Source organism: Pan paniscus, chromosome 15 (genome assembly GCF_029289425.2).
Source record: "Pan paniscus chromosome 15, NHGRI_mPanPan1-v2.0_pri, whole genome shotgun sequence".
Taxonomy (NCBI): Eukaryota; Metazoa; Chordata; class Mammalia; order Primates; family Hominidae; genus Pan; species Pan paniscus.
The window spans coordinates 96,541,316-96,564,909 of NC_073264.2; the positions used below are offsets into that span (position 1 = coordinate 96,541,316).

The following is a 23,594-nucleotide window of genomic DNA, read 5'->3' on the forward strand; positions in this document are numbered from 1 at the left end:
TTCCTTTTTCTGAAGGTTGTTGGGTTTCAGATTCTATTAATATTAATTCAGCATCTTCTGGGTGTCCAGTACTTTCACATCCATTATCTCCCTTAAGCCCTGGATTACGGTTGGGGGGCCCAAGGCTGAAAGAGGTGAACACCTGTTGTCTTAGTTTCCTAGGCTGCTGTAACAAATGACCACAGACTGGGTAGCTTGAAACAACAGACATTTATTCTTGTATAGTTCAGAAAGCCAGAAGTCCAAAATCAAGGTCTTAGCAGGGCTGGTTTCTTTGGACGGCCATGAGGGAGAACCCACTCCCTGCCTGTCTCGGAGCTTCTGGTAGTTGCTGGTGATCCTGGCATTCGCAGCTGTAGCTGCTGACTCCAACCTCTGTCTCCATGGTCACAGGGCCATCTTCTTATGAGAACACCAGGCATATCGGATTAAAAGCTCAACCTCGTTTTAACTGATTATATCTGCAATGACCCTATATCCAAATAAGGTTATATTCTGAGTTACTGGGAGTAAAAGCTCACTGCGTTGCTTTTGGAGGAAACAATTCAACTCCTAAAACCCGTTAAGCAGTGAAGCCAGGCCTCAAATCCATGTCCAACTCCAGAGTCCATGCTCTTTCTGCCTGAAGCTGATGATAACGACAGCCAGTGTTTTCAGGGGACTGTGGTGTATGGGTAATTCCTTACATACTTACTACTTAAAATTCATAACAGCCCTACAGAGTAGGCACTGGGGCCATCATTTTCTAGGTGAGGAAATTAGGGCACGCAGAGGTGAAATGCTAAAAGTAACACAACCCCACTTAGGAGCAGAGTTGGGATTTGAGCAGGTTCACCTGACTTCTCCTCCAAGTTGCTCCTGGCCCTGCCTTGCTGAGCTAGAAGGCCCAATATACACATTGACAAAATGCTATGGGAACCCTGGGTGGGCAGAGACCACTGCTGTCTGCAAAGGTTGGGATAAGGCTGGTGGAGAGAAAAAACCTAGAAATCCTTCGTGGAGGAAGTGACAGTTTAGCTAGATCCAGGAAGATGAGTCAGATTTAGTGGGGCAGAGAGGAGAGGGAAGGATGTTTCCAACAAGGCAGAGAGTGGAAGCAAGACGTAAAGCCAGGGAAGTATTTGGGGTACAAAGGTGGTTCTGTCTGGCTTGTCCGTAGCCCACAGTTTCACGTGGGTGAAAAAGGAAAGAGGATCACTTGAACTGGGGACCCAAATGAAGTCTCTGTATTGACTTGCCCTCCAGGTCCCTGTGTTCTAGTGGAAATTTACTTCTAAAGCTGCGTGTCCTTCAAGAGAGGGCGCAATCCTGGGAAGGCAGGGCAAGCCCAAACAAATGAGACCCACCGAGTGGGGTCCACTCCCTTTCTCCCTCCCACATACCCACAGACACCCCCTATCCCAGCCCAAAAACCAGAGGGTTGAGCTGAGAAACTCTCTGCCTCCAGAAGGCCCAGCCTTACTTCATTCTGATCCACCCAAGTGAAAAGGTTTCCAATGTGTTTTTCCGGTTGCCATGGGTTTGCTTTCTGCGTCAGACATTCAGTCTGTCAGACATGAAATTGAATAATATTTTTATTTTTAGGCATGGGTCACAGAGTCTTTTCTTTCTGCTGCCGGGTTCGCCCCCGCACTGGAACTCCAGGGAATTGGGTCTCTGGAAGCCTGGGCAATGAATAGCTTCAGCAGGAAGCTGGTGGGTGGTGTTCTGTCTGAGCTGGACACTGTGTCCTAGAGTGAGATGACCTCACTCCGGCAGGGGTCCCTTTTGTGTCTTGGCAGAGCAGCTGGTTTTGGTCAAGAGCTGGGTGCAAGTTGTACCCATGTGTCAAGGCTGGCACTGTGGGAGGGCAGGTTGGTGGAGTGGACCTGCTGTGGGTGGTGGAGGATGTCCAGATGGCCAGTGGCATGTGGCAATGTTGACAAGGAACAGGTGACCACACCAGCAAGTAGTCAGGATCCATAGAGAGCCATGGGATGCCCAAAGGTAGTTTGCTGGCATTAAGTGGAGGCAGGAATGAGCTCTCGTAGTTCTAGTTAAAGGGGGAAATTTAGAAATAGGACCCTCATATTAGGGGCCAGTTCTAAGAACAAAGCAAAACCCCAGGCTTAGAGCAGGATGCCTCAATCTTGGTACAACTGGCACTTGCGGCTGGATAGTTTTTTGTCATTGGAGACAGTGCTATGTGTTGTAGGACATTTAGCAGCATTCCTGGCCTTCACACACTAGATGCTAGTAACACCCCCTCCCCAGTTGTAACAACTAAAAATATCTCTAGACATCACCAAATGTCCATAGAGCAGGGAGGCAAAATTGTCTCCTGTTGAGGCTGAGAGGGATCTGGAAAATGAACATGTTTGGGATTTGGGAGGCAGACTCAGGAGCAAGGGAGTAAACAAAGATCTAGTTAGTGGAATAAATGGTGACTCCTTGGCTTGCCCCACATTGGTTAGGATCTTGGGTGGCAAGCGGCGAATGTCAGTTTTTGCTAACATTCCTGCTGTGGTTTGAATGTGTCCCCAGAAGTTCACAGGCTAGAAACTTAGTCCTCAATGCAATGGTGTTGAGAGGTGAGACCTTTAAGAGGTGATTAAGTCATGAGGGCTCTGTCCTCATGAATGAATTAACACCATTATTGTGGGACTGGTTTCTTTATAAAGAATGAGTTTGGCCTACTTCCTTCTCTCTCTTACCATGTGATGCCTTCTGCCATGTGGTGCCACAGCACCTTGTTCTTGGACTTCCCATCCTCCAGAACCATAAGCCAATACATTTCTGTTCATTATAAATTACCTAGTCTCAGGTATTCTGTTATAGCAGCACAACAATGAGCTAAGATAATTCCCAAAAGGAGATGTACTGAAAGGCTATGGTAGAGGTAGGGGGGACATTCCTTAGTAACAAGAGGCTGGAAGATTTGACTTAGAAATGGCAGGAACCAAGGAAGCCTCCATTTCTTCATCTGTATAATGGGAGTAATAACAGTGCCTGCCTCATAGAGGCATTGTGAGGATTAAATGAGTTATTATAGGTATCCAATACATGATAAGCACAGTGTGAGAATTAGCTACTATAACTATTAATGTGGTTGTTTTCGTTTTGTTACTTTCCTATTCATGATCTGGTTGTTGTCTTTCTTTCAATCTTCATGTCTCACCACCCTGTCTCTTGCCCCAACACTCCAGTCATCCTTGGCCATCTGTGAGCCTCCCAAATGCTAAGCCATTTCACATTTTCACCCAGCTGAAATAATTTCTATGGAATTTGTCTCAAGGTTCTGTTGCTCTTATCTTTAAAGTGTTTAGACAGAGAATAAGCCTGCCATTTTGAAGTAGCAGATCCCAGAAATATTTCTCAGAGGAGGTGATGAAGTGTTAAACGCAGCAGGGCTTTCCTGAGAAGTGATTTGCTGCCACAGACCATCTGAGGGGCAAGAGAACAGCTCAGAGAGCAAGAGGACAGGCTGGAGCCTAAGTCAGAAGAAAGAATCCCAGCATGGGCAGGGATTTGTATATCAGCCTTCGTATAGCACGCAGAGACAGACGTAATGCAAGATGGCTGCATCTTTTCTGCTTTGAGCTTAGAAGAGGAGAAAATCTAGGCAAAGGGACATAAGTCATGGAGAGAACAGGGAAAAGTAGCCCCTGAAACTTGCTGTTTTGGGAGTCATGAGGTACAGCCAATGGCATGGGGAAACCACACCACCATCACCTCTACCTCAGACAATGAACTGTGCTCTAAGGGCTTTTAGCAGAGATTTTAAATGTTGGAGCCATTTGTGGTATGAGAAGCCCTTGTGGACGGGTAGCTGGCACTTTTCATCACCTGGGAGCAGAAGTGAGCATAAAATAAAAGCCTTCTCTTCAGGGCAGACCATGGGAAACTAGCCTTGGAGTGAGTAAGCAGGAAGAGCTGACTTTAGCCAGAAGGTATGGGACTCGCACCCAGGTGTTGTGTTTGTGTTAAGCTTGCTTCATATTGAATCTGGACTTGAAATTGTTATGCAAAGAGTAGCCACTGTGGGTAATTAAATATTTATGCTCTTATTTAACAACAATTTCCATTTTAGCAAAGAAAGCAGACTTTAATCCCCTGCCACTTCTCACCTCTTTCTGGAGCAACCCCAGCTTCAGTTGAGCCCGGAACAGCACTTATTGCTGGTCACCAGAGGCAGCCCCTAGAATGTCAGGCCGAGAGGGGAGCTATACCAAGCTAGCCCTTGACCACAGCAGGCAGCCTTGATGATGAACCAAGGGCTTGATCTCTGCCTATCATAAAGCCTGGGTTCAATTTCTGGCTCCACCTCGAGCTAGCAAACTTAATTCCTCTGAGCCTCACTTTCCTTGTCTGTAAAACAGACATGAGGATCTCTGCCCCATGGGAATGCTGTATAGCTGAAACAAGATAACAAGTGTTAATGGTTCCCAGGTGTATGGTGCCCAAAAGTCAAGAGAGAGATGTTAGAATGCAGGTTCCCAGGCATCTCTTCAGATTTTCTGATTAAGTAAAGGTGGGACTCTGGGGCCTTCCTGCAAACTTCTAGGTGATTCTTTTATCTAGATATGTTAGTAAGAAACACTGATGTTTAAAAAGAGTTTAGTAACAAACCCAGCACACAGTAAATCTTCAGTACATGTCATTGGTAGTGGTTGTAATCATTATTCTAATTATTACAACAATAGTGGTACATGACAAACTCTCTCCAAATCCAGTGGCTTAAAACAATAAGCATTTGTTTATCCCAGGAATACGCAGGTCAGTGAGGCAGGCTGGTCTCAGCTGTGATTCTTTTCGTTGTAACTGGGCTCACTTAACAGGTTCAATGCCAGCTGGCTGTCTACTGAAATGATGGGGCAAATAGGCCACGTGTCTCTGAAAATGGGCGTGAGGATCTCTGCCCCATATGCCATGAGAACATGCTAATCCAGCATGTTCTCATGGAGGTGGCAGAGGTGCCAGTGCTTTCAGGCCTGTGCTTACTGTCATGTTTGCTCCCATCTCATTGGTCAAAACAAGTTGCATAGCTGAGCCTAGAGCCAAGACATGGCAAGCATCCCACCCGGAGCAGTAGCCCCTGATCAAGCACATGCCACAGGGAGCTGGTAGGGGGAGTGTGAAGATTTGGGACTAATCATAAGTATTGTTGTAGAAAATATCAAAGTTCACTGTCTTTACCAAATTTGCTTCGATGAGCGTGCATTACACTTTCAATCAGAAACAAATTTAGCTATTATCACTTTGAAACAAAAATAGTGCTTAGAAAACAAGAGAGGATTATTATGAGGAGTAAGCAAGGTTTAAACATGTCAATGCATGAGGAAGAGCATTACAAGCTGCCCAGAAGCCTGGGGGATGGTGTGCTAAGAATCAGGCCCCCAGCTAGATGTGAACAGCACCCTCTCCATCAGGCCTGCAGTCTGCTTTGGATCTGGCTATGCTGCTGCGACATCACCCTGACATTAGGATCAGGTGTTAACTCACCCCTTACCCCTCTGGAGCCCCAGTGCTCGCATGGTGAATGAGTTTCAGGCAGCAAAACCACAGCCCTCCTCACTTTGAGGGCTTCTCTTTGCTTTCCCCTTTATCCAACCCCCAGAAATTTACTTCTCTTGTGTCACAATAGACTGAGGGCTCCTCAGAGGGCAAGGCCACATCCCCAAAATACATCATAAGAGCACCCACAAAAATAAGAGTCACTACTACTTTTTTGAGCATTTATTATGCTCCAGGCATAGTGCTAACTGCGTTTTATATATTAGCTAATTTAATGCTTCTGGTGACCCCATGAGTTTGTGTATGAGTTTCCTATTGCTGCTGTAACAAACTACCACATACCTGGTGTCTGAAAATAGCACAGATTTATTCTCTTACACTTACAGAGCTCAGAAGTCCTAAAATGGTACTAAAAATCAAGTCAGTAGGCCTATGTTCCTTCTGGACGATCTAGAGGAAAATCTGTTCCTTGCCTTATGCAGCCTCGAGAAACCGTGTGCATCCCTCAGCTTGTGGCTCCCTTCCAGCAATGAGGATAAAAAAATGGATGGGGATATGGATGCATGTATGGAAGCGTAGATGGAAAGATGGACAAATGGAAGGACGGATGGATGCATGGATGGATGGAAGGATGGATGGATGGTTGGATGGATGAATGGATGGTTGGATGTATGGATGGATGAATGGAAGGGTGGATGGCTGGATGATGGATGGATGAATGGAAGGATGAATGGATGTATGGATGTGTGGATGTATGGATGGATGAGTGAACGGAGGGTTGAAGGTATGTATGTATGTATGTATGGATGGATGGATGGATGGTTGGAGAGATGAACAGAGGATGGAAGGATGGATGAATAGATGGTTGAATATATGGATGGATGATGGATGAATGGATGGAAAGATGGATAGATGGTTGGATAGATGGATGGGTGAATGGATGGCTGGCTTGATGTATGGATATATGTAAGGATGGATGGATGGATGGATGGATGGATAGATGGATAATTGGATGGATGGATGGATGGATGGATGGATGGACAGATGAATGAATAGACACTCAGAAAGTCTTTAGTCTCCTCTAGATTTCATCTCTGTGGCTGAGACAATGGCAAAGCATTTCTCTTTTCCATCCCCATCCCTGGAGCTGTCGTTTTTCACGTCCATCAGCATCAAGATACTTCCCACTAAACTTCGTGGGTGAGAGCCTGTACTCTTTCCAAACCTCTCACTGAACCAGTCCACTCTTGTCATGAGAAAATAAGTATGTCATCTAATTACCAATGATGTCAGTCAAGGAACCTTAAACAAAGAGATTAGTTCTGCTTGTATTTGTTGGTACAATGGACATCATAACATATTTAACAGCATTGTAATGTGGAACAGATGGGAAAGACCCCAGCTTTCGGGGCCTCTCCATCTCTCCCACTTTCTACCAACAGCCAAAACCAAGCGACCTTTTAGAACACTTTATGGGCTGGATGCCTGCCAGAAATTGCTCACCCAGGGGCTGCCAGTACCGGCCCAGCCTGATAATGCCTGCTGGGTTCTTCATTGAAGATGATCAAGTTACAATCCTTGGGAATGCTGGAAATCCCACAGCGGATCTAGATACAATATTGGGGTGAAGCCCTCCCAAGCTTTACCCATTTATCATTGAGTTTCCACTGAGTGCTGATTATGTCATGGGATTTCCATCATGAAACCAAAATCTTGAGAAATCACCAAGGAGTAAATTTCAGTTTGGTTATGTGCTGGGCAACCTTGGATAAATTAGTCATCTCTCTGAGCCTGTGTCTTCAGCTGCAAAATTAGGGAGAAGAGCCAGCTGGACTAGTCATGAAGCCTGAGTGAGACAATGTCTGTAGAAGCCCAATAGGCACACAGCAGGTGCTCAAACTAATCTCGGCCCACGTGGGTGAGGGACTGAGTTTAGAACTCTAGATCTATTGAGAAACATTTCACATGCACCTAGTCTGTGGACCTGCATCCCACACAGAATTTTAGAATTTTTGAAATGAAAGGAATCTTGGGGACTATTTAAACCAAAGCTTGAAAAGCAATGGTCTGTGGGCCACACCCAGCCTGACAGCACATGCGTACACACGCATGTTAGCACAGGTATTTTTTAACAATATTCAAATTAGTTGCCACCTAAAAAATTTTTTTAACATTATAATGTGAAATCTTGAATGATTGAGAAACTGTCACTCTAATCCAAAGCCCACATCCCCACATGGCAATGATTGGACAAAGATCCCAACCTTCCCTCTTTCAGGATGTTTTTACACTTGGTCTGGGGATGTGGTTTGGATTTGTTTCCCTGCCCAAATCTCATGTCAAATTGTAATCCCCAATGTTGGAGGAGGGGCCTGGTGGGAGGTGACTGGATCATGGGGGCAAACTTCACCCTTGCTGTTCTTGTGATAGTGAGCTCTCATGAGAGCTGCTTGTTTAAAAGTGTGTAGCAGAGGCTCGCTGTCTTCCTCCTGCTTCAGCTACGTAAGTCGTGCCTGCTTCTTCTTCACCTTCTGCCATGATTGTAAGTTTCCTGAGGCCTCCCAATCCATGCTTCCTGTAGAGCTTGTAGAACCTGTGAGAGAATTAAACCTCTTTTCTTTATAAATTACCCAGTCTCAGGTAGTTCTTTATAGCAGTGCGAGAACAAACTAATACATCTGGTCTGCTCAGATGTTTCCTATTTGGGTTCTGTAGGCATGTTAGTTCACAGACCCAGATTGAGAGCAATTCCTTCCCCTTTATAGATAATGAAACTGAGGCCAAAGTGAAGATGACAATAAGCCCCTCCCTACGACGGTCATGGGAGATATCACCAAGAGATCATGCAGTTCTTTCCTTGATCACAGCCTCAGAATCCCTCTTAACACAGTGCTCTGTGTTGGCAGCCATTCAGATAACAAATCAGGTACCTCAGGGATAAGAGATTTTGCTCAGGCTTCCCTAACTCTGCTCTATTAACCTTAAGGGCTTGCTCTCATCTGCTCTTGATAGTTTTGGGATTGCAAATGAGGAGACATAAACAGTGGGTTTGCTTCGTTGCTGTGTTGCAGGTTTGGAACAAGAGATCACTGGAGGGCAGGGCTGGACAGCAGCAAGGCCATTTTCAGGCTATGATCTTGGGGTCACCTTTCTACCTCTCTCAGCCTTGTTTTACTCTTCAGTAGAAGAGACGAAAAAGCATTTGACATTATTGTAAGAATCAAATGAAAGACTGTGGGTGGAAGTGCCTAGCAAACTGTGAAGGTTGCATTATCATTTTATTAGGCATGGTATGCAGTACCCATAAGGCAAAGGTCTCCCTCTCTGACTTCCTTGACTCCAGGGTAAATTTGAATTTTGACATATATTAAAATGTAGCTTGGGAGATATTCTGGCAACCGCACACTATATGTTTTGCATTTGGCTTCCCTGGCCTTTGGTCAGGGTTGAACATGCATTTCAGCAAAAACATGATTGTAAGAAAATATTTCATTAATCAAATGCAATCCCCTTCTTTATAACCTCTGCATTACCGACCCCCTACCTGACCCCAAAAAGGAAGGCTTGCTGCTTGCACAGACACCTCCCTCATGGCTCCGAACCATACCCCTGAAGACCTCGCCCAGCAATACACGTTAGCCCACACAACCATGTTTTCCTTTCCAAACCCTAAAAAAAGAAAAGAGCCCTTTCTCTTTTCTTTACCCAGAGTAATCCTGAAATTATGCACCATATCCGGAAGACAGACATGGCCCCAAATTTAATTTTCTGGTTTCTGCAGAGCTGACTTAATCAGACCAGAGTCGAGGAGGGATCCCCCAGGGATGTACCCCCAGAGCTCTGCTACGGCTCCCAACCTGACAAGCTGTGAGACACGGTCACAACACTTTGCCCAGAGCACCATGTGCCTGTGTCTATGTAGGTCTCTGTGTGTGTGGTGTGGGTGCACACCTGTGTATATGGCTTGCATGTCTGGCAATTGTGTATGTTGACTGTCTGTATCTGTATCCATATGTGCCTCTGTGGTGTCTGTGTGTGGTATGTAGTGTATCTGTATGTGTAGTGTATGTGTGCATCTGTGTGTGTTTGGTGTGTGGGGGGGTGTGTACACACATGTATGCAGGTGGGGGGGTATGTGCAAGCATGTGCATGTGTCTATGATGTGTATGTGTGTGTCTGTATGTGGTGCATCCATGTGTGTATGCCTGTATGTGGTGTGGTGGGTGTGTTTGGCATGTGTGCATATATCTGTGTGTGGTGTGTGTTTTGTGTGTGTGGCATGTATGTGTATGCATGGTGTGTGTGATTGTATGTGTGCAAGTGTGTATGTATGGAGTGTGTCTATGTCTATGTGTGCCTCTGTGTGGTGCATGGTTGTGTGTGGTGCATGGTTGTTTGTGGTGCATGTACTTGCACACAGGTGTGTAGTGTATGTGTACGTGTGTGTGTGTGTGTATGGAGTGTGTCCGTGTCTGTGTGTGCCTCTGTGTGTGGTGCATGGTTGTGTGTGGTGCGTGTACTTGCACACAGGTATGTGGTGTATGTGTAGGTGTGTGTGTGTGGAGTGTGTCTGTGTCTATGTGTGCCTCTGTGTGTGTGGTGCATGAATGAGGGGTGTGTGTGCATAGGCACTCAGGTGCGTGCACGTGTCTACAGTGTATAGCATGTGTGTCTGTGTGCCCGCGTGACCTGTCACCCATGCCCTAGGATGAAGAATTGATCGTGGGCTCGATCCTGGGGTCCCTGGGACAGTCCCGTGCCTTGTTCTCTCCCATGTTCCTCATGGTTATGGAGAACAATGGTTTGGCGAGGACTGGCAGTGCTGTGAGAGAGTTCCAAGGTGATTCACATCTAAACTCCCCATTTGACAGAGAGGGATCTGAGGTACAGAGAGGGAATGGGACTTACCAAAAGTCACAAAGCAAGTTGGTGATGAGTGCGAGGCTGGAACCGATTTCTCCTGCCTCCTCGGCCAGTGTGCTTTCTCCCTGGCCCCCTTCAGGGAGGTCACGGCCAGCCTGCTGGGGAGCTGGTCATAGGGAAGGACCTTGCTGGGATTTGGGGATGGACAGCTTGGCTACATGGATTAATCAAGTGGGAAATTGCACGAGCGATGTCCTTGAGCATGAGTTGACAAACGCTTCTGTGAAGGACCAAAGAGTAAATATTTTAGGACTTTGTAGCGCAAGAGGCAAAATTAAAGCTATTTTGTTGGTACTTACATAACCATTTAAAATGTAACCCACTTAAAAATTTAAAACCCATTCTTACTCCTTGAACTGTGTGAAAACTAGTGGCAGCTAGATTTGACCCACAGGTCTACCCCTGTCTGAGGCGCTGAGAATCAAAACAAACAAGTAGACAAATCTGAACTTACGAAACCCCAAACAGGAGCAAACACAAGAAGGTCAGTGCCAGCAGCCGAGAGCACAGAACAGGCAGCAAACAAAGAGCCATGGCGGTGTTGTGTGAGAAGTGCGGAGCTGAGGTCACAAACTGGCCTGCAGAGATTGGGGGTTGGAATCCCAGGTGTACGGTGCTCAATCACAGACTGTGGTCAGAGAGAGGGTCCATTTTCCAGGATGGTCCAAAGTGAGGCAACGGAGAAGAACTCCATAGCAGGAGCAGTGCTCAGGGGAGCAGGAGCCCTGTAGGCTGGAGGGACCTCGGCAGATGCTTGTCCAGTTTTCTCATGGGTGGTAACCTCACACTGCCTGTCCTCAGTGCCATGGTCCACTTGCTGAATGAATGCCCAGGCCTGAAATCTTTGCCCAGTGTCTTATTTGGTCATTTTGTGAGCTGCATGTGTATGTGGGTGTTTTAGTCCATTTGGGCTGTTATAACAAAATATCATAGCCTAGGTGGCTGATAGCAGAAATTTATTTCTCATGTTCTGGAGTCTGGGAAGTCAAAGATCAAGGCACAAGCAGTTTCGGTGTCTGGTGAGGGCACGTTTCCTGGTTCATAGATGGTGCCTTCTTGCTGTGTCCTCACATGGTTGAAGGGGCAAGCTCTCCCTCTGGGGTCATTTTAATAATCCCATGCATGACAACTCCACCATCATGACCTAATCACCTTCCAGAGGCCTCATCTCCTAATATCATCACCTTGCGGGTTAAGATTTCAACGTATGAATTGGGAGTGGGGGGAAATAAACATGCAGGCCTTACCAATGGTCCACAGCCCCCAGGATGACTACTTCTGCTGCAAAACCCCTAACCCTCAGCCCACCCCACAGCTTCACTTGGCATCCACTTGGCATTCACAGCTTCACTTGGCATCAGAATAAAGAATTTGAGCCCGGGCATGGTGACTCACACCTGTAACCCCAGCACTTTGGGAGGCCAAGCAGGCGGATCACTTGAGGTCAGGAGGTCAAGACCAGCCTGGCCAACGTGGAGAAACCCCATCTCTACTAAAAATTCAAAATATTAGCCAGGCGTGGTGGCAGGTGCCTGTAGTCCCAGCTACTTTGGAGGCTGAGGCAGGAAAATCGCTTGAACTTGAGAGGCGGAGGTTGCAGTGAGCTGAGATCGCACCACTGCACTCCAGCCTGAGTGACAGAGTGACTGCACTCCAGCCTGGGTGACAGAGTGAGACTCTGTCTCAAAAAAAAAAAAAAAAGTATTTGAGCCTAGTTGACCTTGCCTGATATAATGCAACTAGTCAGATGTATAATGCTATAGGATTACAGCCCCCGTGAAGGCTGCTGATGAAAGACAATGGGGAAGGAACGTCCCCCACTGTCTTTGAAATGTGTATTTAGTAGTTCATTTTGCCTAGAAGGAGAAATGACTGAGAGTACAGATCTACACAGAAGAACGGGCAGTACCCAGCACCAGAGAGTAAGCTCCAGGAAGGCAGGGTTTGGGGGTTTCTGTTTTGTTCACCATTTTATTTATTCTTGATGTATAATAAGAGCTTAATAGTCCAGGTGAGGTGGCTCACACCTGTAATCCCAACACTTTGGGAGGCCGGGTGTGGGGGGGTGGGGGTGGATCACAAGGTCAGGAGTTCGAGACCAGCCTGGCCAATATGGTGAAACCGTGTCTCTACTAAAAATACAAAAATTAGTTGGGTGTGGTGGCACCCGCCTGTAGTTCCCAGCTACTCGGGAGGCTGAAGCAGAAGAAGTGCTTTAACCTGGGAGGTGGAGGTTGCAGTGAGCCGAGATCGCGCCACTGCACTCCAGCCTGGGCAACAGAGTGAGACTCCATCTCAAAAAAAATTTAAAAAAAAAATGAGCTCAGTGATATTTTTTATTTAAATATTCTTTACTTGATTCTTTCCTTAAGGATGGTCAAGGGCTCGAAAAGGACAAGAATGGGGATTGATAACATGGAAGTTTGAGGAAAACATATATGGGTAGCCCTTTCAGCGAGATCTTGGGTATAACGATATGTATGTACTGTTTGAATGATCATCAAAAGTCCATCTGTGGAGAGAAGGCTCTTGATAATCAGGTGTCCAGACATCACTGGATGTCAGTTCAGTTGCCCATGAACAAGCAGGCCTGGTGGCAGGGATGCGACAGCTAACCTCATAATTTAGTTCACAGACTTCAGGACATCAAGTAAAATTGTGAATGAACCAGAGGAAAACGAACAGAGCACAGAAATGGATATATTGATAAATGAGACGTTTTGCTAAGCACTCACTTGCTCATACGGGGGTAGGTGCATTAGGTGGAATATGGGAGCTATTGTTTCCACTGCTGTTTTTGCTTGGAAGTTTAAATATGGAAATTGGGGTACACCGGGACATGAAGTATCCAGAGGCATGGGCCGTGGGGGATACTGTAGATTTGCTTATTAATTGCCCGTTAAACTCCTTGCAAGATGTTTTCCCATAATGCAGAAGGGTAAAGCTAAAATGGCATTGGCCGAGTGTGGTGGCTCACATCTGGAATCCTAGCACTTTGGGAGGCCGAGATAGGAGTTCGAGATCAGCCTGGGCAACATAGGGAGACTGTCTCTAAAAAAAAAATCATTTTTTTAAAAAAATAAATGACATGGCATATCCCTGCCTCCTTTGCTGCTGTGTTCTAAATGTGAACCAGGTTTTTCCAATTCCAACTCTCCTTCATGATGCTGAGTGTGGGAGGGAGGTGCATGAGGAGACAGCTTGACATGGGCACCCCTTTGCTGCAGTGCAACGGAGGCGAGGCCTTTAGTCCGCAGCTGCAGTATTCTCCCGGTCTGGCAGCCTCCTGCGGGGCAGCAGCAGCAACTTTCTCCACCATGAAAGAGGCAGCATGGTCCTGAGGCTGAGCTCCTCCTGAAATCTCAGATTAGAGTCTGTTCTTCAACAATTTTGTGAGCCATCTTATACCCCATCATAAATCCCTTTCTCCTTAAGCTAGTTAGAGTGGATTCTGTTTTTTGCAACTGACTGCTGACTGATTCTAGACTCTCCCCTTAACAAGCATCTTCAGGACACTTGTAAGCCCATAAGGGAGATCCCGGACTCCTGGCAATAGTTGCAGGGCAGTACTTTGGGGTCAGAGTATGCATCCTAGAGAATGTAAAAGAAGATACTTCTTCAGAACCTGCCTAGCATGACCCGGGAAGGCATTTGGGATGGGGTGGCATAAATAGCTTCCAGTTATGGAGTGTGTCCTATGGGCTGAGCACTGTGAAAGCCCTTTACACATACTATCCCATTTAATCCGCCCAACCACATTCCTTTGAGATAAGTATTCCAGAAGATGGGAGAACTTTGTTAAGGTCCAATGCCTTGCAGATTTGGTTGCTTGGAGCCAAACACTGATCAGGATGATTCCAAGCCTGTTCCTAGAACAGTTTCACCGTCACTTTTAAGGGAGTAAGTTAAGAGCAAAAGAGAAACTTCACATTTTTTTTCCAGGGCCATAAAAAATCATATTTTTAAAAATAAAATTTTTAGTGATCTTACTACTGGGAATTTATCCAAAGGAAAGGAAATCATTATATTGAAGAGACATCTGCACCTTCATGTTTATTGCAGCACTGTTCACAATAGCCACGATATGGGATCAACGTAGGTGTCCAACAACAGATGGATGTAAAAAATATGGGATATATACACAATGGAATACCATTCAGCCATTAAAAAAAGAGAAATCTCGTCATTCGTGGCAACACGGATGGAACTAGAGGACATTATGTTAAGCAAAATAAGCCAGGAACAGAAAGTTAAACACCACATGTTCTCACTCATATGTGATAGCTAAAAAAAGTTGATCTCATAGAAGTAAAAAGTAAAATGGGATACTAGAAGCTAGGGAGAGTAGGAGGAAGGAAGCATAGGGAGAGACTTGTTAAATGATACAAATTACAGCTAGATAGGATAAATAAGTTCTAGAATATTACACCACTGTAGGCTGACTATAGTTAACAATAGTACATAGTTTCAAATAGCTAGAAGAAGGATGCTGAATGTTCCCAAAACAAAGAAATGATAAATGTTTGAGATGCTGGATATGCTAATTACCCTGATCTGATCACTTACATTGTATGTATCAAAACATCACTATGTACCCCATGAATATGTAACATTACTATTTGTCCATTAAAAGAAAAGAATTTTAAGTGTGGAAAGAAAGAAAATATGTAAGCTGATGAAAAAAGAAGGAAATAGACATTTTTCTAGTGTTCAAATCATACAGTGCTTGTCCTAAATACTGCTGAATTTGCCACTTGGAAGGGAAGACTAATCTGTTTTGGAACATGCCATTATTTAGCATGTAACTTTTTACTATTTCTTGATTATAAAGATATCATTAAAAACTGCAAAATCAGTTTTTGAAATGTTCAATGCTTTTAAAAATTTAGATCTTTTCATTTACTAGATTGGCAAAACAGATTATTGATAAGATTCTATTCATTTCATTCCAATGAAAATAGAAATGAAATAAAATGGAACAAACAACAAATAAAATTTTTGGCCAGGCACAGTGGCTTACGCCTGTAATCCCAGCACTTTGGGAGGCCAAGGCGGGTGGATCACGAGGTCAGCAGATCGAGACCATCCTGGCTAACATGGTAAAACCCCGTCTCTACTAAAAATACAAAAAATTAGCTGAGTATGGTGGCGGGCGCCTGTAGTCCCAGCTACTCAGGAGGCTGAGGCAGGAGAACGGAGTGAACCCGGGAGGTGGAGCTTGCAGTGAGCCGAGATGGCGCCATTGCATTCCAGCCTGGGCGACAGAGTAAGACTCCGTCTCAAAAATAAATAAATAAAATTTTTATTTGGAATCATTTAGAAAAGGTGCAAAAACAGCACAAAGTTCCCATAACCTTCACCCAGTGATACACTCTGGATGTTTGTCCTTCCAGATTTCATGGAATCCCCAGTGCTGGAGGTGGGGCCTGGTGGGAGGTATTGGATCACGGGGGAGATTGCTCATGAGTGGCTTAGCGCCATCATCCCCCTGGTGATAAGTGAATGCTTGCTCACAGAGATCGGGTTGTTTAACAGAGTGTGGTACTTTTCTCCCTCTCTCTCTTGATCCTACTCTGGCCATATGACATGCTGGCTCCCTGTCACCTTCTGCCATGATTGTAGGCTTCCTTAGAACCTCACCAGAGGTGGATGCCAGCACCATGTTTCCCGTTCAGCCTGCAGAACTGTGAACCAATTAAACCTCCTTTCTTTATAAATATCCAGCTCCAGGTATTTCTTTATAGCTACACAAAAATAGACAAACACACCCAGTCTCCTCCAATGGTAACATCTTACATGTCCATGGGGAATTTGTCAACACCAAGAAATTAACACCAGTGCAATAGTGTTAATGAAACTGCTAACTTGATCTGCGTATCATTGGCCTCTCCACTAATGCCTGTTCACTGTTCCAGGATGCAATGCAGGATTCCACATTGCATTCAGCCTTGTGGTTTGTTGCTTTTTACTTTTTGTTATCCCATCACCTCATTCCAAAGGAAAAGGGCCTCAGTGATTTGCACAAGCCCAAAGAGAGGAAATACAGATAGCATGAGACAGGCCATGTCTCAGAACAATTTAGAGCAATTTCCCTCGCTGTCCATTGGTAGAGGAGCCCTCCTATTAGAAATCAGCAGCAGCAGGCCACAGTGAAAACCAAGCTGGAGCGGGGAGCAGGGACCAGGATGCACGCCAGTATGCAATTGCAATATGGAATTCCAGCCCGGAAGCCCTGAGCAAGTTGGGGTCTCTCCTTTTGCAGCATAATGAAGGGTAGCAGGACGGAGAGCCAGGGCTGCAGAGGCAGTGACAGAGGAGGCTGGCAGGGCCAAGTAGCTGAGTAACATTCTCACCAAGAGGATTCCACGAGAAGATGATGGATCTCTCCAATTAACCATGTCATGGTTGGGCTTGGAAGCCGTGGATGAAAACTGAGGTAAGATAATTATTTCCATGGGACGCCTGGTTGTGAAAAAAAATCGCACGGTCATAAAAATGAATGAGTCGTCCAGCCAGAAACACTAGAGAACTCAGTAAAGATTTAGAAACCGTGTGTGTTTAATGTTACTCTCACAGTGGGTTGGGTTCCCACAAAAGGTGCTAAATTAAAACAAGGAAGGGTAAATCTAGTTTTCTCACTGAAACAGTGTTTTAACCCTGAAGTTCCTGACCCCAGGTTTGATGCTTCTACTGTGGAAATAAACATGTATACCACGTTTAGTTAACATAAATGACACGTGGCATACCTTTATGTTATACGGATTAAGGCTTCTTCAGATCAGCTACACAGGGCTATGCCGTGATCAATTCCATATAGACCTAAAAGGCAGAGCATCCCCGTGGACAGAGTTCTGTCTTTCTTCAAAAAACATGCTGCTTTATTTTTTGGACAACTACTTAGAAGATAAGGGTTCTTGTTATTCAAGGCCACAAGACTCACAAGTGTTTCTGTGAGGGTACTTAGCACTACTCTAAGACTTTAGACAATGGATCCAGATATGCTGGGTGAAATCACCTCCCTCAGCTGTAAACTCCTTGTAGCCAGCAGTGGTCTTGCCACGGCCTGATAGTGGAAAGTGATTCTTCCATTTGCAGGGTCCTCTATAGGAGTGCTGGCAACCTGGCTTCATCTGCCCTAAACAAGGCAGATGGAAAAACCAAGGACCGCTCCTCCTTCCTAAAAGAACAGACTTCCCCACCCTTTGCCCTTTCTCTGCAGAACTGCTTCACCAAGTCAAAAACTCAGAGACTCATTTGAATGACATTTAACTCTAGGGCAGGCACCACTGAACCACATCCAAATCTATTACTTTTGATGGCAAAAACCATAATTATTATTATTATTTTCGAAATGGAGTCTCACTCTGTCGCCCAGGCTGGAGTGCAGTGGCGTGATCTTGGCTCACTGCAACCTCCACCTCCCAGGTTCAAGCGATTCTCCTGCCTCAGCTTCTCAAGTAGCTGGGACGACAGGTGTGCACTGCCACACTTGACTATTTTTTTTGCATTTTTAGTAGAGGCAGGGTTTCACCACATTGGTCAGGCTAGTCTTGAACTCTTGACCTCAAATGATTTGCCCACCTCAACCTCCCAAAGTGCTGGGATTACAAGCATGAGCCACCGCTTCCAGCCTGTAACAACTTTTGCACCAACAGTTCAAAGTCTCATGCACGGCTCTGGACTCCACTTGGATTCATATGGAGACTAAAACTTTGTCTCTTCCTTTACCAGTCATGTAAGGAGTGAGGGGCTACAGATATAATGCTTCTCACTCAAGTCCCCCCACCCCCTATCCCGCCTCACCTCCCAAAGGGTGAGAAGGGTTTAAGATCACAGAGATGGAAAAAACTTAGGAAACGTATTACACACATTATTAAAATAATAGCAAAATTTTTAAAAGTTCTCACTTGGGAGAACAAATTATACTAGAGGCAAAACCATTTTATTTTAAATCCTTCTAATGACAGTGTTCTGAATTGAAGGGTACACTTCTGTTCCTTTGTAAGCAGAAGATTCTGACATACATTTTCCTTTTCTTGGCAAACCAAGGTCCTTGTTAGGAGCTTTTGTTAGCCTGTGGCAGCTCCTGGGTTTACTTGCCGGTTTCTTAGACCTGCCCTCAAAAGTCAGGATGGTGTCTCCGGCTTCTCCTGCATCTGGCAGAGTCCTCCCCTTCTCCTCTGCAGCTTCCAGTGCACTGTGAGTTATGAAATCAGATAGCCAAACCCAAGAATTCTTTGTGAAATAAACTGTCCTGGTGGGGCTTTGATCCCTGGGGTTGGGAGTGAAATGGTTGGAAAGGCGTCCTTTTACCTCTATCTGGGCTAGTGCCTGGATCTACTGGGGGTGCTGTTTCTCTACAAAATGCACCCAGAGTGCATTTTGGAATTTTCAGTATCCACTTGGCCTGCCCATGACCCCCACCCCTGAGACTGTGAACGAGGAGGTCTGGAGAGATGCTGAGAATGTGTTTGAAGGTGCTCCCAGATGAGGCTGATATCCACATGAGATTGAGTGTTGCTGTCGCCTTGAGTTCAACCTCTGCATGAAAGAGGTTGAACTGGAAGTCAGAATTTTACAATGTCAGCCTTAGCCACATGTCATCTTTCTTCTCATAACCTCTTGGACAAACTCCTCTACTTCAGAAAACGAATTTCCAAACCACACAGTATTTCATAGACCAAAATAGAGATTTTTATTTCCAAACACAAAGCAGATACATTTTTAAAAACATAAAACAACAGCAAAAATGTCAAACCATCTTTCAGAACACTGCTACTTCCAACGTGCACAAAAGGAAGGGGAGGGAAACGTCAATGCAACTTTAAAATATAGCACTAAGAAGAAACTCCGGGGTCCTGGTGTTCCTCCCTGGACGGCGGGGAAGGCTCCATTAGCTTTGGACTTGATATGAACCGAGATAACACACACATGTTCTGAGACAGTCGTTTGGCTCCAATACTGCTTGCCTTCCCAGAAAGCTTAATTTATTGCAAATGCATGTTTTACCATCACAAATAATATGACAAGAGTAGATATGGTCCCTCTGCATATTGTTTACATAATAGAACATTTAAAACAATGGAATGTGTTTGTCTTTCACATCAAAAATCATTTATGCGCATCTACATGCACGTATACACACAAAAGTGTGAATGCATACACATACACACACACACACAGACACAGACACACACACACACACACACACCCCATGCCATTGCTTGGTCCACGCTGCATGAAACACACCATTCCAGCTACATGAACAGGTCAGTATCAGGTTAGTGTAACCAGGTCTCCAGGTACAAAGGATGAAGTGGGTTTGCTCACATAGACTTAGCTTAGGGTAGAGTGAACTTGTTTATGAGAACCTCGTTTATGCAGAAGCTGGACTCAAGGCGATCGCAGCACTCAATCTGGTGTGATCATCAGCGTCATCTGGGAGCATCTTCAAAAACATTCTCAGCATCGCCCCAGACATCCTTGTTCACAGTCTCAGGGGTGGAGGTCATGAGCAGGCCAAACTCACTCTACCCCATCTGCTGCCTCCAGGATGGGTTCTGAGGAGACATGGGGCCCTCCCATGGGACGGATGACAAATGAAACTGAAAAATCCATCTGGGTGGGGGGCTTTGGAATGAGGGCTCTGGTCTTTTGGACTTGAAATGGAGGGAAAACGTAATCGTTCCTCCAAAGCTGGTATTGGAAACTTGCCATTTTCCCAACACACACACACGGAACGAGAGAGAGAAAGGAGAAAATTTAGGACCCACAGAATTAAGCCCTCTTTCAAAGCAGGTTATCTGCTATCCTGAGAAAAAGAGGGCATCGTGTCTAAACCAGCCCAAGGAAATTCCCAGATGACGCAGATCTAAGGGGTCATCTGACCTTCCCTTCTTTATGGAGAATGCCAGGGAGAGGCATAAAACTCTGGACCTCGGGTAAAACGTCCTGAGCCCGATGCGGTCTCCCTGGGTTCTGAGAGACCACAGGCTGGTGTCTGTTGTGCTGAAGCCCGGCACTGGAAGCCAGGGCTGCCCAGTTGTGCTTCTGCATGGAGATGTGTGTAGTACTCACACATGCTATGCTCACATACGCGTGCATCCCTCCCACCCTGCCCACCCCTTCACATGCACACACAGCTTCCTCTGTCCGCTTCCTCCTCCCCAATAAAACTTCTGGAACATGCACAAGCGACTGCCTCCTTGTTTCTCCCATGAGAGGAATTGGAACTGCTCAGCAGGCAGAGACCGTGCAAAGCCGACTCTGTCCTCTGCCTGCCCCCGCAAGCGCTGGCCTGTCTGTGCTTTTCCAGTGGGAAGGTAGACAGACAGTGGGTACCTGCTCCCGTCCCCTGGGACCTCATCCTGGTGTTGCCAGCTCCCTTCAGCGGTGGGAGTCAACGGACTTCCCCGCAGGAGTGGGCACAGGAGGAAAGCAGCATGCTGCCCCTGCTTTGGAATGTTGCCCTCCAGCTAACTCACCAGCTGCCAGAGTGGCAGCAGCCCGCGGCCTGCAAAGGAAAGGAAAGCAACTGAGGCCCAGGGAACATTCCATAGAGTGGAGCACTGGGCTCGGAGCCAGTCATGCCTGGGTACAAGTCCCAAATTTACCACTCCCCCCCTAGCTGGCTGCTCTGAGGCAGGCTGCTGACCCTCTCCACACTCTGGTTTCTGATCATGACTCCATAGCACAGGCTTTTTGAAAGTGTCATGACCATATTGCAGGCGCTCGGGGTATGTTTTCTTCCCTCCCTTTCTCATCAGAACAGGAAGAGGGACTGTAGGACTTTGTCCCTCATCTCCACAGAGGTGCTGGGGATGGGCTGGCCTGGTGTTCCTGGTTGCTGAGCTCAGAAGCAAGCGTTTCAGAAAGGAAGCCCAGGATCCTCGGGGGAAACCAAGGTCCCTCCTTATGATTGCTGTCTCTCGGCTGGACAAGGTGGTTGGGTTGGGGATGATGTTACCATGACAACCGGAGAGCAGGTGCTGGGAGATGCTGAGTCCTGCTGTCTGTGCTTTAAGGCCCTGAACATCCTGCTGAACCATTTGCTTTTAGACCACGAGCCTGTGTTTTAATGTTCTTTTAGAAACAAATTCCTCCTTGTTCTTACTTTGAAAAACAGAAGTCGTTTCTCTCATACACAGAAGCTAAGGGAGAAACGACAGCTGGTTTTAAGTCCTCTTTGACTCTGGGCCTCTGCTGAAGCAGCCTGCAGGCAATGGCAATTGGGTGATGAGGGCCACCTGTGGGGTGCCCCCACCCACTTTCCTTTTCAAAGCCTCAATTGTCTGCTAGAAAACAAAGAGCTGGCCTGGAAAGGCTCAGAGATCCTCATTTTCCAAGATTTGCACCCAGGAGCTCCTCAAGCTCAAGAAGAAATGAAAGTAAATATGCACTGCCTGGGCTGAATCCAAACACAAAGAAAGTGTTCAAAAGCTTAGCCCTGGGTGCTCACCGCCAGGACAAAGACGGGAGGGGCTGTTCCTGCACAAAAACTCTGGCAAGCTGGGCAGATCTATTTGTCGGTTCCCAAGCCTTGCAGGAAGAATGTCTACAATGCCTTTGGGTAGAAGGACTCAGGGTCCCCTGAGAGGAGGTGGCAGGCCGTGGTGGCAGGTCACTCTCACACTGCAAGGATGATGCCTTCGAGTTCCACACAAGGAGCATACAGCCAAGGCATGGAGGGTCAGGACAAACTCTGGTTTTTTCCTCCAATTGTAGCAGAGACAGCGAAGTGCCACTCCAAGCCACCCTACCCTTCATTCTTACTAGAAGAGCCCCCATCTTTTTGGGGCGCATGTTCCCAGACTCCTTGCAGATGTGGGGGAAAACATGTGACACAGTCCTGGCCAATGAGATGAGAACGGAAGTGGCTGGAGGAGCTTCTGGGAAAGCTGCTAATGAGGAGGGCAGATTCGTCTAGTTCACTCCCCTTCTTCCTACCTGGAACCCACATGAAAAATTGGAGGTACAGCAAGCATCCTGGGCCATGAAGTGACTGTGATATAAAGGAAGGACAGTTGCAAAGCCTTGGCTCTGACATCTGTAACCTGAGGAGACGATGCCAGCAACTGCCTATATCTAGACTTCTCAGGAGGAGAGAAAAGTAAAGTCTCTGACTGGTTTAAGCCAAAGTTGGTCGGGGGAGGAGGGATTCTGTTACTCGTGGCTGAGTCTAGGGATTTCTCTTCCAGATGCAAGCCCACGCGCACAATCCTAGGATACCTAATGTTTCAGGAAGCACTGAACGCTCCAGGGCTGACTTCCCTCCTTACCAATAGGTGGGGGGAAGTGGTAAGGAACTGGACCAATGTCACACAGCCCATCAGCAGCAGAGTTCCAACTCAACCCTGTCTAGTGCTGAGCAGTATCATGCTGTCATCCAGTGGGTGCAGAGACCGACCCCCACTCCTGGAACTAACTCCCTGAGCTCACTGGCCAAACAAGAACTGCTGAGGTCTCAGAGTCCTAACCTGTAAAATGGGTACAAAGTTGGAACAAGGCAGTCTATGGAAGCCCTCCATCTCTGACAGCCTGAAGAATCCAGGTATCCTCCTTCAACAGAGAACTTAGCATTTCCTAATCCATTTTGCCTCCCCTAAAAGTCCTACTTGGCGGTTCATCCCATTGTCGGCTTTCTGGGGCTAGTTTGTCTCACCCAATTACTAGATGAAGGAAAAATGATTTTTTGATTGGGAACATCCTAATTTTAACATAAATTCAAAAAAAAAAAAAAAAGAAAAAAGAAAAGGAGACCAGAATTGAGAGCTCTCTGAGAGGGCTGGTACAGGTGTAAGGATGTCAAACAGGTTTTGCTCACATAAGAAAATGATTGATTGGCAGCAGCTTGGAGTAGTTTTGAGGACTGTGAGGTCCATTGGGCTGGAGAGTAGGGAGTGGGAAAGGTTGGTGATCAACTATTTTGATGTCTGTCTTGGAAGCAGCAAGGGCTGTAGTTGCCCACACCTCCCTCCAATGCTGACCTAGACTGGTGACAATGAGATTGGGGTGAGAATTAGCTGAGTCCCCATGAGAGAGGGAATTAGGGCAGGATCCCGCTGGGCTATGGACACAGAGGCTTCCTGGCAATCACTGCAGACACCGGTGAAAAACACTCTGATTACAGAATCCAAAGGAAGCCGCTGGCATCATAGGGTGACAGCCACAGGCACAGC

The 23,594-nt window shown here is 46.2% G+C and overlaps 1 protein-coding gene and 1 long non-coding RNA gene across 2 annotated transcripts; both read right to left on the bottom strand.

Annotated features, from left to right (window-relative positions):
* Positions 1-5,880: 5,880 nt before the first annotated feature.
* On the bottom strand, positions 5,881-16,880 carry LOC134728912 (uncharacterized). The gene is made up of 3 exons (XR_010109779.1): positions 16,770-16,880; positions 10,402-10,636; positions 5,881-8,086 (listed from the first exon to the last, which is right to left on the bottom strand). It is a non-coding gene; the product is annotated as an uncharacterized LOC134728912 (long non-coding RNA).
* A 3,864-nt stretch (positions 16,881-20,744) lies between these two features.
* Positions 20,745-21,607, bottom strand: LOC100968694 (putative uncharacterized protein encoded by LINC00341). The gene has a single exon (XM_063596113.1). It carries the CDS (start codon positions 21,462-21,464, stop codon positions 20,892-20,894), a length of 573 nt encoding a protein of 190 aa, XP_063452183.1. The 5' UTR covers positions 21,465-21,607; the 3' UTR covers positions 20,745-20,891.
* Positions 21,608-23,594: the final 1,987 nt, after the last annotated feature.

Excerpts from the sequence above, each read along its gene's own strand:
- LOC100968694 (XM_063596113.1), bottom strand. The coding sequence starts at position 21,464 with ATGGTTCAGCAGGATGTTCAGGGCCTTAAAGCACAGACAGCAGGACTC.